The sequence below is a fragment of the Buteo buteo genome, chromosome 23 (assembly GCF_964188355.1).
Source record: "Buteo buteo chromosome 23, bButBut1.hap1.1, whole genome shotgun sequence".
In the NCBI taxonomy this organism is placed as follows: domain Eukaryota; kingdom Metazoa; phylum Chordata; class Aves; order Accipitriformes; family Accipitridae; genus Buteo; species Buteo buteo.
Genome location: NC_134193.1, coordinates 11,150,252 through 11,163,821, shown reverse-complemented (window position 1 = coordinate 11,163,821; position 13,570 = coordinate 11,150,252). Strand labels below are relative to the sequence as shown.

Genomic DNA, 13,570 nt, shown 5'->3' with positions numbered 1-13,570 from the left:
CAGCCCCTGTCCCTGCTGCCCACGTGCGGGGCAGTCATGTCTGGCCACGCTCGCAGGCCCTCCAGGCCGCCTGGTTGAGCCTGGCAGAGTCGGGGTGTTATGGATCCAGCTCACTTTCTGCCCTGCACCCACCTGCACCCCAGAAGTGGCTGCACTATGGTGGGGCCGTGGCAGGGCAATGGGAGGCGAGGGGAGAGCCTCGCCCCCCTGCCCTGGGGAGCTGGGCTGGTCCCCAAAGAGCCCCCCTTGTGCCCTGGAGCCTGGCTCAGCCCAGCCCGCGTTTATCTGGTGTGAACCCATTTCTGGGGTGCAAATGCCCAGGTTGTGCCTAAGGGTCTGCATCCGGGCACCGTGGTGATCCACAGCCCAGGTACCTCCGTCATCCCCATGCCCCCCAGCCCCAGCAGTGGGCTCAGCCTGCCCCACGCTACCGGTGGTGCCCCTGTGTGCCCCCACATGCCTCCACGCTCCAGCTTTGTCACCCAGGTCCTTGGGCCGGCCCCCAGCTTTGCCACCCGCAGAAGAGCTGGGAGAGTGGGCACCACCTGGGCAGCCCATCCTGCTGCTGGGCAGGGCAGGGAGCCAGGGATACCCAGGTAGCAGGGGGGCTTTGTGTCCCTGCCCCAGCACAAAACCACAGGAACACCCATGGGTGCTCTGTGCCTCTGATGCCCGATGGAGAAAGCTCCTCCTGGCACCCTGCACCTCAAGGGTGGGCTCAGACAGAGGCTGAGCCCGCAGCCCAGCGTGCGTAGGGGCCCCAGCCAGGCTCTCGTGATGCTTGGTCCTGCCCAGCTCAGCTTTTGTTTTGTTTTCATAAATCCGCAGAGCTGGGGCCGGCCTGGCCCCTGGCGTGTGGTGTGCAGGGGCAGGCCAGGCTCGCAGCTGGGTGCAGGGAAGGGAATGTGCTGGGGCGGGCGGGCAGGGTGGGCTGCCAGAGGAAAAAACCAGCTGTTGCGAAAACATGCTCCTTACATAAAGCTCCTTGGCAGGGCCGTGCCACAGGGAGAGCAGCCGGGCTGATGCTCTGCCCGGCACGGCCAGCCCTGCCCAACCTGTGCCAGACTCATGGGTGCTGCTGCTGACACCCAGTGTTCATCCCCAGCCCTCAACCTGCGGGTGCTCAGGGTGTCCCCAAATTAAGGGGGCGCAGCTCGGCATCTGCTGGTGACACCAAACCAAGGGAGAGGATGTCTGCCAGCCCCTCTTGGCAAAGGGCTTAAGGTGGCATGGGGTGGATGAAGCACTGGGTGTCCATCTGGCTGTGTGCTGGTCCCCAGGGAGCTGGGCATCGGGGCTGCCTGAAGCTGGGGTCTGGCTTCCTCCAACACGCCCAGCCCCCCAGCTCGCCATCGGGGTGCACCAGAGCTGCACCGTGGTGGGACACACCCGGACGGGTGGCGGGGCCAGCTGAGATGCTTCCTTGGATGATGCAGGGACTTGGGCCAGGGCAAGGCAGGGGGTCCTGCAGTAGCACCCAAAGGTGCCCATGAGTCCCATGGGTTGGGCCAGGACCTGGCAGGCACTTGACATTCCCTCCACCTCATCTGGGCCCCTCTCTGAGTCTGAGTGGTACCATCCTGCAAGGATGGGGCAGCCAGCAAGCCCTGGCCCCTGGTCCTGGCCCCCTGCCCATGCCTGTGGGCAGCCCCAGCTGCCTGCATTGGCCCCTGGCTCTGCAGCGCTGGGGGCAGGGACGGCTGCCGCGCTGGCTGCAAGCTGTATTTTTGCTGCGGAGCAGTTTGGCACCCCAAAGCAAACATGTCATATCAACAGGAGGGAAACATTTGCAGGTTCCCCTGCCTGCCCTTTGGCTTCGGCGCTCACCCCTGCTCTTGCTTGCATAACGGCAAGGGGGGGAGGCAGGGCTGGCCCCCCCTGGGGCCACCACACAGCCTGCCCATAAATAGGGGCTTGCCTGACTCTCCGGCACTGCAGCATTCTGCCTGCTCCTCTTGCTCGGCTCGGCTCAGCTTGGCTCGGCGAGAGACATGCACACCACGCTGCTCGGAGTCCTGGGGCTGGTCCTGCTCGGGGCACTGCATGCACAGGAGAGCGTTCCTGTGCAAACCGACTTCCAGCAGGACAAGGTGACCCAGCCCGGCCGGCATCACCTCCGTGGGGGTTCGGGGTCTTTCGGGGGTTCCTCGCCCTGAAAATGTGCAGAGATGGTGTTGCAGGTAGATTTGGGGCCAGGCTGGCCCTGGCACTGGGAGGGGCAGGGTGGCGGGTGCACCCGCAGCCCCCTGTCCCTGGGGAGCCCCCAGGGCCTGGGTTCAGTGGCTCTGGAGGGGGTGCAGGGTCCAGGCTCCAGTCTGTGGGGCAGGACCGAGTAGGCGTGGAGCCAGGCCATCTCCTGTGCTGTGGGTGTAGCTGCAGAGGGATTTTATAGGGGGGACTGAGAAAAGCAAGCTCAGATTGGCAGGCAGCGCGGAGATGGGCCATGGACCCCCCTCCCCAACACGGATCCCACCCCTCCAACCCAGGGTCCCAAAAAACCAAGGGCTGCTGTGCTGGGGTGTCCCCCACACCCCTCTGCCCTCCCAGCCCCTGGGTGCTGGCAGGCTCAGGGTGCTTGCACTCCCCTTCCTCCCCCCATGATGGGCAGGACCCAGAGCAGGACAGGCCCAGCCTGGCTGCACGTTGGGGGGCCTGGCCCCACAGCACTGGGGTCCCACTGAGCCAGGGCAGGGGCCATGCTGCCTGGTCCTCCAGGGAGCCCCCAGAGGGGTCCTGGGGGACACAGTCACCCCAAGGAGGTGATGGGGATGGAGGCATGTCGTGCAAGGATGGAGGTCTGGCATGGTCTGCAAGGGTGGTCCCAGCACAGCCCATCTCCAAGGCCAACAGTTCCCCTCTGGGTGCACCAAGCTGGGTAGCCCCAGGGACCGGGCTGGGATGAGCTCTGCTGGCCCCAGGGTCCTGACCCCTCCTCGTGCCCGCAGATGGATGGAAATGGCATCTCAGAGCCAGGCAGTCCTGTCACCCCTCCGCAGGCTTGGGGCGAAGAGGAAGGAAATACCCCAAGTGCCAGGCAGCAAAGGGCATGTCGTAAACCAGGGCTCTCCTGGCCACTGGGTTTTGTGGACGCTGAGAGCTGTAGCAGTTCCCTGGGGGATGAGGACCCCAGGATGCCATCCTGCCATGGAGTGCAGGCTGTCAGGAGAGGGGGAAGTGGCCTGGCCTGGGGCTGGCAGGTGGCCAAGGGGCGAGATGGGGTCTGTGCCTGGCTGGCGACTGAGCGGAGGTTGTGTGCAGCTCACGGGGAGATGGTACAGCATCGGCCTGGCCTCCAACTCCAACTGGTTCAAGGAGAAGAAGCACCTGATGAAGATGTGCACCACAGTCATCTCCATCACTGCAGATGGGAACCTGGAGGTCACCTCCACCTACCCCAAGTACGGGCATGTGGATGGGGTGGGCAAGCAGGGGGTGCTCCCCCATGGTGCCATGCCTGGGGCTATGTGTGGGCTGGAGCATCCCCCCCAGCCCCTCTGATGTCCTCGTGCTGCAGGGGTGACCAGTGTGAGAAGAGGAACAGCCTTTACACTAAGACGGAGCAGCCGGGGCGGTTCAGCTACAGCAGCCCACGTGAGTGCCTGGCTCCCAGCCCATCCTCCTGCGGGGCAGCTCCTGATGTGCCCACAGCTCTCAGCCCATCCTTGCTGTCGTGTATCCCTGCTCCTACGCTCGCCAGAGCACCTCAGGGCTGGCTCGGTGCCCGGGGCTGAGCAGTGCCCTCCCCGTCTCCCACAGGCTGGGGCAGCAAGCACGACATCCGCGTGGTGGAGACCAACTACGAGGAGTATGCCTTGGTGGCCACCCAGATCTCCAAGAGCACCGGCTCCTCCACCATGGTGCTGCTCTACAGTACGTCTGCCCCAGCACCCCTGTGCCACCCACCCCACCACCACCCTGGGACCCCCTGGGATGTGCTCTGTGGGGGATCTCTCCTATGGAAGAAGGGCAGCAGCATCTCCCAAGCGGGGGTGACCCATGGGATGGCTGGGTCGGGACCCCCTTCCTGGGGAACCTGTCCCTTGATGGGCTGTCCATGCCCCAGGGCAGCGTGACCCCTCACTGAGGGGTGCAGTGGGGGGGGCTGCCTCTCACCCTGCTCTTGGCTGCAGGCCGGACGAAGGAGCTCAGTCCCGAGCGCCTGGAGAGGTTCACCCAGTTCTCCAGGGAGCAGGGCCTGACGGATGAAGAGATCCTTATCCTGCCTCGGACAGGTGAGCACAGCCAGTGGGAGAGGCTGGGGGCACGGGGAGGGCAGTGGGGAGCAGGGGGTGAGGTACCGTGGGGGGCTGAGAGGGAGGAGACGCTCCTGGCTTGTCCCTGCCTCCCTGTGGGGCCAGCACAGGGCCAGCAATGGGGTGACCCCACGTAGGGTCCCTGGGGGGGGAGGGGCAGTGGTACCCCAGCCCCTGGAGGAGCTGATCACCGCTTTTCTTCCTCCTGCAGACAAATGCATGGCAGATGCTGCCTAGGTGAGTCCTGCCTTTGCTGGGGCTCAGACCAGCCCTGCGAGAGGGTATGGGGGGTGCTCAGAGCTGCTCCACCCCACAGAGTCCCCATCCCCTTCCCGGCCACCCCAGGCTGCTCCTCTTGCTGGGGTCCCCCTTACCCCTGGCGAGGATCCCTCAACCTGTCCCCATAGGGTGGCTCTTTCGTTGCCCGAGGCCCTGGGTGGTGGGTGCCCACCCACTCAGTGCAGGGCTGGCAGGGCTGATGTCCTCCCCCGTCTCCCCCAGCTCAGCCGCCCTCACCCCTCCATCTCTTCCAGGTAGACTCACCAGCTGCTGCCGGCCAGAGCCCCGAGAGCACCGTGAGCTGGTGGCTCTCCTGTCTCGTCCTGTCCCCAGCGCATCCCCAGCACCGCAGCAGCCTTCACTCCCTGCCTTCACACCCCACACCTGTATCCATGTCCCCATTAAAGCCCGTATAAAACCAGCCCCCTGCCCTTGTCTGCTGGGTCATCGCGGGGGGGAGCCCCAATGGGGTGATAGGGAGGGGGAAGCACGTCTGGTGGCAGTGGGCCAGGCTGGGGCTGGTGCCAGAGGTCAGGGCTGATCTCAGTTCCTGGCCATGGGGCCGCCAGGGTGGGACCCCCTGTGCACTTGCAACCCCATGCCATGGTGCTGCCTGGCCACCAGACCTGCCCCATCCAGGGAGAAGGGAACCCTGGGGCTGGGATTTGCTGGCGGGATCTGCTCCCATCTGCCCCATCCAGCACCTTGGGCTACCCCAGCCTCACAGACTCAGTTTCTCTGCTGCGGAGCAGGCTGGCAGCATGGGGATGGGGTGATGGGCAATTGCAGGGGGGGTGTCTCCAAAAATTTTGGGAAGGATGGACATGAACCAGAGTGATGGCAGTGAGTGCTGGACATGGCTCAGCCCTGGCTGCCCGCCTGCTCTCCACACCCATGAGCCCAGACCATCTCTGGGAGCAGGGGCTGTGCCTGCTGCCAGCAGCCTGGGAAGCCACAACCCCTTCTGGGGGGCACCAGGCTGTGGCTCAACCCTGGGCTAAAACACTGGCCCAACTGTCCTCCTCCTTGAGGCAGGATCCATCCCAGCCCTGTCAGACCCTGGGGCCAGTGGGCAACAGCAAGGAGGGGGGCACTGGGGCAACTTTATTCCCTTCCCCCGACATGGCACCGGGCACGGGGCATCGCCTGGTCCCCAACGTGCTCCAGGCTCGGTCTCACACAAGGCTGCATTCATCTGGGACTGGGCAATTAAAGAGGGAAGGGGCCAACGCTGTCACCTAACACGGGTACAAGTTATTCCTTCTCTTGTGTAACCTGTTGCATAAAGCCAGGGCGGGCAGGGGTTGTTGCCAGCGGTGGGGGCTATAAAAGTGGATGCAGGAAGAGGCAGGTCCGTGCAGCTTCTCCTGCCTGCATCTAGCCCCTGGAGCAAGGATGACGGCGGCGCTGCTGAGCCTGGCGCTGGTTCTGCTCTGCCTGCTGCAGGCAGGGGCCGAGGTCCCCGTGCAGCCGGGCTTCAACATCGAGAAGGTAATGGCACAGGATGCCCTCCCGGCTGGTCCTGCATGGGCTGGAGGGGCTGGCTGGGGCAGGGTGCCCATGCTGCATCCCCGGGCACGGCTGCGCACCCCCAGGCACCCTGGGCAGCTTCCATGAGAGCATGAATGCCTTCTCAAAACTGGGTTAGTCCTGGCCAGCTCCTGCCCACTGTGGCCAGACCCAGTGGTGGCCCTGCTGCAGGGACACGAACACCCGGGGCTGTGATGCCCCCGACTGTGCAGTGCTTCCCCAGCGAACATGGGCCAGACGCTGCGCCTGCCCTCCTGGCACGGGGCGGGGCAGGGTGTCCTGCACACAGGTGGGTGGCAGGTCCCCATGTTAGGCTAGCTGGTCCCCACAGAGGGTGGCAGTTCCCCCACTGCTGGCTGGCAGGTTCCTACAATGGTCTGTCAGGTCCCCCTTGGTGGGTGGCAGGTTCCCCACCATAGGCTGGCAGGTCCCCACAGAGGGTGGCAAGTTCCCACAGAAGGTGGCAGGTCCCCCACTGCAGGCTGGCAGGTCCTCTATGGTGGGTGGCAGGTCCCCCTGGCAGGTGGCAGGTCCCCATGGCTTTCCCCAAACCCCACTAGTGATGTCCTGCTGCAGTTTGCCGGGATGTGGCATGTCGCAGCTGCCGTTTCCAACTGCTCTGTGTTCCTGAAGATGAAGGACAGGATGAAGTCGTCCATCGCCACCATCAGCTTCACGCCAGAGGGGGACCTGGCTATGAAGCTTGTCTGGCCCCTGTGAGTGCCCATCATGCTCGCCTTGTCCCAGTTGGGCAAGAGGACTGCCCTCCCCACCAAGGGAACACCCTCCCACGGACCCGCTGCCCTGCCGGCGCCTGGTCCTGCCTGCGCCCTGGCACATCCCCCGGGTGGGCTGGGCTCCCCCCTGCCCCACCACCCCGCTGCCCTCCCACCTGGCATCCAGTCATGTTTGGTGTTTCTATTTTCCCTCTCTAGGCTGGACAGATGCCAAAAGTTTGAGCTGCTCTTCCAGCGAAGCGGGCAGGCAGGGCACTACATGGGTATGTGTGGATGGGGGGAACGGACCCATGGACACCCTGAAATGGAGGGTGGGTATCACCGGTCCCCCATGCCCGGGGAGCAGTGGGAGGCGGGTTTGGCCCCTCTTCCTCCATTGCTCGGCAAGAGGTCATGCTGCGGCTCTGCCGGATCACACAGGGGTTCCTTTCTCATACCCACCTCAGGCAAATCTGGGGCTCAGGCCCTGAGCCGTGAGCCCCAGCATGGGCCACCAAGGTGCTCAGGCTGTGCCATGTTGCCCAACTGGGCACTGTCTGGGGTCCTTTAGCAGCACTAGAGAAGAGAGACCTGCGTGTGATGGAGACGGACTACAGCTGCTACGCCATCGTGCACGAGCTCCAGCAGAGTAGGCAGGAGCCCAGCACCGCACTGCAGCTCCTCAGTGGGTGTCAGGACTGGGGACGGGCTCCCACGGCTCCCTGGGGAGGGATACGGGCACCAGTGGGGGACAGGGGCTGGGCTCCCCACCACCTCCCACAGACGCCAATGTCAGCACCCAATGTCCTGGCACCCAGGGAATTCATTTTGGGGTGAATGAATCCTTGCACCAAAAATATCCCTGGTTCATCCCCAGTCCAGCTGCAGGCCCCCAGCCCCTTCAGCGGCCCCACACCACCCCAGGTGGGTGGGTCACTCATCCCAAGGGGCTTGTGCCCCTTTGCTGCCAGCCCAGGGCAGCTGTGGGTTGCCCAGTGTCCACCCTCCACGTCCATGGCTTTGCCTTTGCCCTTCCCTGGGGTCCTATCGCTGCCCTGTGGGAGCTGGACCCCTGGTGTGGGGCTCGCTGCTAGGTCCCCTCACACTCACTAGCCCCTGCTTTGGGTGTCTGGCTGCAGCGAGGGAGCAGAACATGAGCCCCCAGCTCCTGCAGAAGTTCAAAGAGCTCATCCCCACCGTGGGCCTGACCAAGGACATGCTGGCCATCCTGCCCAAGTCAGGTGAGTGCCAGGAGGGCACGGGGTGACATGCACAGCCCTTCTGCATGGGCACGCTGCGTGGGGACTCAGGGCACTGCCCATGGTATGTATGCTCACCCCTCTCTTTGCTTTTCAACAGATCAGTGCACCTAGGGCATCAGGTGAGTGTGGCTGGAGGAAGCCGGGTCTCTCTCCTGGCATGGCCTGGGCTGAGCAGGGACTTGCAGCACCCCAGGGAGGCCCCCACCTGCCTCGGGGCTCTGCATCACATTGCCTTTCCCCTGCTCTAACTGCTCGTCCATCTGTCCTGCCTCCCTGCAGCTGAAGGGGCCAACACCAGGGCCATCTGTTCTCCAGACCTGGTGGAAACAGGGCTCTGCTCCCACCTCTGTGGCGCCCCGTCTCGTCCTCCCCAGCCAGGCTCTGCCGGACCCACTGCCCTGCACCAGGATCATGCCTCACCCTCCTAAATAAATAGGTGCAGAAGCTGCCCCAGAGCTCGGTGCTTTTGTTGGCAGGAGCAGGGGTGCTGCTAGGGTCCCCAGGCACCCTGAGCCCAGCGGTCCTGGATCTGACCCTTTCTCTCAGCACCCCAGGGGCGTTGGGGGGCTCCATTGTGGTGTCATTTGCTGCACCCAGAATGGCGAGGATGGGGAGCAGAGGATGGAGAAGGTGCAGTGGGGTAGCTGGTAGGGATGTGGGCAGGGGAGAATCAAGCTGGGATGAACAGGGGTTTATGCACCTTGGCTCGTGGGGAGCAGGTCTGGGTTGCCCAGCCCTGCCTGCATGGGCTCTGACTCCCAGCAGGCAGCTCGTCCCCAGGACACCTCGTTCTTTGCTCAGTCCCCCTCCAGGGCCACTCAGGCAGGAGTGGCGCTGTGCCATGACTGCCCAGGGTAAATGCACGGCAGGACTGGGACTCCCATGCCTGTCTCCCATCCCCCTTGGTCCCTCCATCTGCCCACTGACCAAGGCAGGAGCATGCTGCCGTGAGTCCCAAGGGCAGCATCCATCTGCCTCCACCTCCTGTAGAGTGGAGGCAGCCCTTCATCCCCCTCACTGCCCCTCTGCCCTGGAGTGGGGGTCCCTCGGTGCCTAGCCAGGCACAGGGCTGTGAGGAAGCATTATGGACCCTTTTGGGGCTGTGACCCCAGGAGCCTGCCAGATCCAGGGCACAGGAGACATCACACCCTGGGAAGGAGGGGACACACTCCCACAGTGACACAAACCCCTTCTTCTGCCTGCCCTGCTATGGGTGCACCCCACTTTGTGGACCCTGTGTGCCCCACAGCAGGTGGGTGATCTCTGTGGGGCCAGGTCATGCTGGCGACGTGCGGACGCCTAGGTGTGGGCACAATCCCAGCGGCAGCCTCTGGGCAGATGCCAGCCTGGCCAGAGGGATGGGTCACTGAGCCCCTTCGTGACGGGTCACAGGGTGATGGTGCTGCCATAGCCCATGCCAGGAAGGACGTCCCCACTCCTCCCAGCAGCCCTCTGGCAGCCAGCTGGGAAACAAAAGCACTCTTTGTTCTTTCACAAGCAACTAAGGAAACCGGGAAAATCCTAAATTTCAGCACTGGTGCAACAGCTCCTGCAACCCCGCTTCTCAGCCCCTTCTTGCAGCTTTCAGGCACTTCCCTTCTTCCGCAATACAGGAGGCTGTTTACCCTGAGGTGACTTCAGCCCTTCAAAACCACCACCTTGCCCAAGCCAACACCAGCAGCATTATCCGTGCAGCTCAGCACGCAGCAGCGCTGGGGTGGGTGGAGGAGAGGGAGAGCACGATGCTATAAAGCCAGCAGCACCAGCACTGCTTTCCATCCTGCTGGTGAAGCTGGAGGAGGCTGCGGCGAGATGAGGACTGTGAGACTGAGCCTGGGGCTGGCCCTGCTCTGCTTGCTGCGTGCGGAGGCTGAGAACTTGGGGGCTGCGGGACTGGACACGAGCAAGGTGATCTGTGACATCCCTGGGAAGGGAAGGTGGGAGCGTGGCCTCCGGTCACCAGGGTGGGGACTGGAGAGGTGTTTTGGTACTGGGGACAGCAGGGGACAGCAGGGGACACCACAGCCACCACTGGCTCTGCTGTCACACCCAGATGAGGGCAGTCACCCAGCTCCAGCATAGGTGCCCCAGCGGGGATTTTGGTGCCTGGAGGAGATGCATGTGTCCCATAGCCTAAGGGTGTCCTGGCTCAGTCCCCGAGGATGGGGCAGCCCCTGCCTGCTCCTCCAGACTCACAGCCCACCCTCGCTACCAGATTGCAGGGAAATGGCACATTATTGCTCTGGCCTCCGACTCTGAGGGCTACCTCCAAAAGAAGGATGAGCTGAAGATGGCAATGGCCAGCATCGCAGTCCTGAGGGAGGGCGACCTGAAGGTCTCCTTTGCAATTCCCACGTAAGTGCCAAGCGTGTTTCTCCACAGGCTTCACTGACCGACCTCCTCCGTGGACCTTCACCGGTAGGTCTCCACCTGGGTGCCTCCAGCCAGCACCCACAAAAGACCTGGGCAGGGGGTGAGGCAAGACCACCAGCCCCAGGGTTTAAAACAGGGGCTCAGGAGAGCTGCATCGTGGAGACCCCTTCCTCAGGGCAGGCCAGGCAGGCTCAGGGCAGCACCAGCCAGGAGTCGTCCCACCACAGATGCTGAGACACTACTGTTCCCAGCAGGAATGCAGCAGGGTGATAAGGGACCCTACGATTAAAGCTTTCCCAGCAGGACCAGCCTCATCCCAGAAGCTCAGAGCATGAGCAAGGGAATGGCTGTGTGACCCCACAGGACAATCCTTGGGTGCCAGCGCTGTGCCCTACCAGCCCAGGCACTCATTGCTCCAAGGGTGGCATCTGCCCCCCCCCACCCTGGCCACACCAACCCATCCCTGAACAGCAAGTCCCACGTTTGGGGTAGTGACCCCAGAGCCAGCATCCCCAGGGGAAGGGGAGTCACTTCATCCCAGCCAGAGTGTCCTTCACTGTTTTGCAGACCGGAGGGATGTAAGAAACGGGAGTCGATCTACAAGGAAACAGGTGTCCCGGGTGAATACTACAGCTCTGGTGAGTCAGGAGAGCCCAGCACCCAGAACGGGGCAAAGGCACTTCCTATCATCCCTGTCTGAAGCAGCCGATTGTCCCTGGGGACGTGGCCCTCGGGGGTGCCTGCCTGCCTCTCCTGAGGTCCTGGGTGGGACATCCCTCTGCGGCCGGTTGCCAGCTGCATCCCAGGGCTGCTCCATGCCAGGGCTGGTGTCCCACCAACATGGCAGACCGCCACACACTCCCTCCCTCTAGGAAGCTGCTCTGGGATAAGGCACATCCAGACCAAGCTTAAACCCTCGGGAAAAGCAGGTTCAGTCTGCAAAGGGGCTGTGGATGGATGCTCCCAAGGGATGAAGCAAGAGTGGTTTCCCACCATCCCCAGCCCAAGTGTTAGTCTGACACTGGCCAGGCTACTCCGCTGTCTGCAGTGACCATCCCCAGACCCTCCTGCGTTCACCTTCCCATCCCTCTGCTCTGCTGTGATCTGTGGGCTCTCCCAGGCTTTCAGAGGAGCCTTAGCAAGAGGAAAAACCTCTTGGGGGGGGGGGGGGCACGACACAGAAGAAAGGGGCTGGGTGGGCCTGGCCCCTGGCATCCTGATTCACACTCTTACAGTCCTTTTGCAGTGTGGGAGTTCTCAGGAGGATGTAATTAATTTTTCACTGTCCTCCATGTCCTTTTGCAGAGGGAGGCAAAAAAACAGCACGGGTGGTGGATACTGATGGCAAGACGTACGCAGTTATCTTTGTCTCCAGAGTGAAGGACGGGAAGACCTTACACATGCTGAGGCTCTACAGTGCGTAGCCAGTGGCAGGCTGACTGGGGGAACAGCTGGGAGGTGTCAGGGTGCTTCATAGTGTCCCAAGAGGCCAGGAGTCGGGGGGCCTGTGGGAGAATCCTCTGCCTCACCACTGCCCTCCGGCCCTGGGAGGGGTGCAAGAGTGGGGTTGGGGCTGCTGTGTGTCCCCTGCGCAGCAGGGGAAGGGGCAGTGATTTGGGGCTGGCAGGGGAGGCTGGGGCTCAGGCTTCTGCACTGTGCTGGGAGTCCATGGCCTTGGGTAAGTTGCTTGGTGAAATGGGGTGAACAGCTTGGGGTCCTGCTGTGAGGGAGGCAGAAACGGTGGGGTTGGGAACCAAGAGAGGAGACACTGTGCTGGTGCCAGGACCTCTGCTTCATCTTGTCCCCTGGGAGGGGTGTCTCGTGCCTGGCCACCACCACCCTCCAGGACCTCCACCACTGCCTCTAGCCTTCTCTCAGGGACCGTCATCCATCCTGTCCTCACCTGGGCACACTCACCAGCTGCCCCGGAGATGCAGGGACAGGCCACAGCCTGGAGCTAACTCATGTCTTTGCCTTTAGGCAGAACCCAGCAGGTGAGCCCCAAAATCACAGCACTGTTCAAGAAGCTTGCAAGGGAGAAGAGCTTCACTGATGAGATGATCACAATGCTGCCCAGCCAGGGTGAGCACTGCCCAGCACTGTGTTGGGCTGGCTTGGGCAATATGGGGAGCCAGGACATGCCAGCAGGGACCAGCTCAGCCCATCACTGCTACCACTTTGTGGTCTGGGCTGGCAGAAGAAAGTGCTGGTAGCAAGAGGTGCTCTGGATTGGCACATGGTGGCTTTTGCCTCGCTCAAGTTCATTCCTGGGTTGTCTGTTTTGGGTGCTAAAAGGAACTAGCCAGACCACAGCACCAGACTCACCCTTTCTCTTTATTTTCACAGAGGAATGCAGCCTCGATGAAGCGTAGGTGAGTTGCTGCTGTGCAACACAGTGTTTCCTCAGCTGGAAATTAGTCCCCGTTGGTGCCCCAGCAAGGGCCACCATGAACTCTTTGAATTACTGTGGGGGCCAAGTTGTTTGAACCTGTGCTGGAGCTTGCACCCAGGTAGGACCATTCCTTTTGGAGCTGCTCTGCAGCGGGGACCCCCATGGTGCAGCTGCCCGGCAGTGGGCAAGGGCGCTTGATCTGAAACCACTGGTTCGGTGGAGAAAGCTGCTGAGTTCATCCAGCAGTGAGGGCCAGGACACCGGCTCTTGCCAAAGGGACCTTGGAGTTGTGGACTGGCAAAACCAACCAGAGGTTGGGTTGGTGTCTCACCATGCAAAACATGTTGTTGGTCCACCCTGGCATGTGATTTCCCACCACACTGATACACATTCAGTTGCAGGGGTTAGCTAGAAATCCATCGCTGGAGATGGCTCACCCTACAGAGCTGGGGAGAACTGGAAGAAAGCACACTGATCCTGATGGAGAGCTCTGCTTGGCCCTCTCTGTTGGCCTCCTCACCTCAAATACTCAGCCCACCTCTCCTGGCTGTTTTCTAGGAGGTGTGGGCTAGCTAGTGGATGCTCCTGCTGAGTGATGCAAGACCCACACTCTGAAGCTCCAGGCTGCTGCTCCGCCATCCCTCTTCCGACCTCGGTGGTCAAGGCTCTGACAGGTCTCCTGCTCCTTCAGCGCAGTTGCTTCTTTTTGCCAAATAAACAGAAACTTACCCCAGAGCTTGGTGTAGCTGTCTGGGGAGAACCTGG

At 62.6% G+C, this 13,570-nt stretch overlaps 3 protein-coding genes across 5 annotated transcripts; all 3 read left to right on the top strand.

The window, feature by feature from the left end:
• Positions 1-1,920: 1,920 nt before the first annotated feature.
• On the top strand, positions 1,921-4,953 carry PTGDS (prostaglandin D2 synthase). Of its 2 annotated transcripts, none has more exons than XM_075054678.1 (7): positions 1,921-2,090; positions 3,259-3,398; positions 3,515-3,591; positions 3,757-3,870; positions 4,131-4,232; positions 4,465-4,490; positions 4,791-4,953. In XM_075054678.1, exons 1-6 carry the CDS (start codon positions 1,992-1,994, stop codon positions 4,488-4,490), a joined length of 558 nt encoding a protein of 185 aa, XP_074910779.1. In that variant the 5' UTR covers positions 1,921-1,991; the 3' UTR covers positions 4,791-4,953. The 2 variants fall into 2 exon arrangements, with proteins under 2 accessions (XP_074910779.1, XP_074910778.1); XM_075054677.1 differs by having other exon boundaries at positions 4,787-4,953.
• Positions 4,954-5,662: 709 nt separating this feature from the next.
• LOC142043770 (lipocalin-15-like) lies at positions 5,663-8,420 on the top strand. The gene is made up of 7 exons (XM_075055329.1): positions 5,663-6,023; positions 6,639-6,778; positions 6,998-7,062; positions 7,350-7,463; positions 7,918-8,019; positions 8,138-8,159; positions 8,320-8,420. Exons 1-6 carry the CDS (start codon positions 5,868-5,870, stop codon positions 8,149-8,151), a joined length of 591 nt encoding a protein of 196 aa, XP_074911430.1. The 5' UTR covers positions 5,663-5,867; the 3' UTR covers positions 8,152-8,159; positions 8,320-8,420.
• Positions 8,421-9,687: 1,267 nt separating this feature from the next.
• LCNL1 (lipocalin like 1) lies at positions 9,688-13,570 on the top strand. Of its 2 annotated transcripts, none has more exons than XM_075054757.1 (7): positions 9,688-9,948; positions 10,256-10,395; positions 10,981-11,051; positions 11,719-11,829; positions 12,394-12,495; positions 12,760-12,785; positions 13,207-13,354. In XM_075054757.1, exons 1-6 carry the CDS (start codon positions 9,853-9,855, stop codon positions 12,783-12,785), a joined length of 546 nt encoding a protein of 181 aa, XP_074910858.1. In that variant the 5' UTR covers positions 9,688-9,852; the 3' UTR covers positions 13,207-13,354. The 2 variants fall into 2 exon arrangements, with proteins under 2 accessions (XP_074910858.1, XP_074910857.1); XM_075054756.1 differs by lacking the exon at positions 13,207-13,354 and adding an exon at positions 13,364-13,570 and having other exon boundaries at positions 9,689-9,948.

Coding starts and splice junctions, on each gene's coding strand:
- LOC142043770 (XM_075055329.1), top strand. CDS start 5,868: ATGCAGGAAGAGGCAGGTCCGTGCAGCTTCTCCTGCCTGCATCTAGCC. Junction 6,024..6,638: donor CGGGCTTCAACATCGAGAAG/GTAATGGCACAG, acceptor GTCCTGCTGCAG/TTTGCCGGGATGTGGCATGT. Junction 7,464..7,917: donor CACCGCACTGCAGCTCCTCA/GTGGGTGTCAGG, acceptor GTCTGGCTGCAG/CGAGGGAGCAGAACATGAGC.
- PTGDS (XM_075054678.1), top strand. CDS start 1,992: ATGCACACCACGCTGCTCGGAGTCCTGGGGCTGGTCCTGCTCGGGGCA. Junction 2,091..3,258: donor CCGACTTCCAGCAGGACAAG/GTGACCCAGCCC, acceptor GGTTGTGTGCAG/CTCACGGGGAGATGGTACAG. Junction 3,592..3,756: donor GTTCAGCTACAGCAGCCCAC/GTGAGTGCCTGG, acceptor CGTCTCCCACAG/GCTGGGGCAGCAAGCACGAC.
- LCNL1 (XM_075054756.1), top strand. CDS start 9,853: ATGAGGACTGTGAGACTGAGCCTGGGGCTGGCCCTGCTCTGCTTGCTG. Junction 11,052..11,718: donor GGGTGAATACTACAGCTCTG/GTGAGTCAGGAG, acceptor GTCCTTTTGCAG/AGGGAGGCAAAAAAACAGCA. Junction 11,830..12,393: donor ACACATGCTGAGGCTCTACA/GTGCGTAGCCAG, acceptor CTTTGCCTTTAG/GCAGAACCCAGCAGGTGAGC.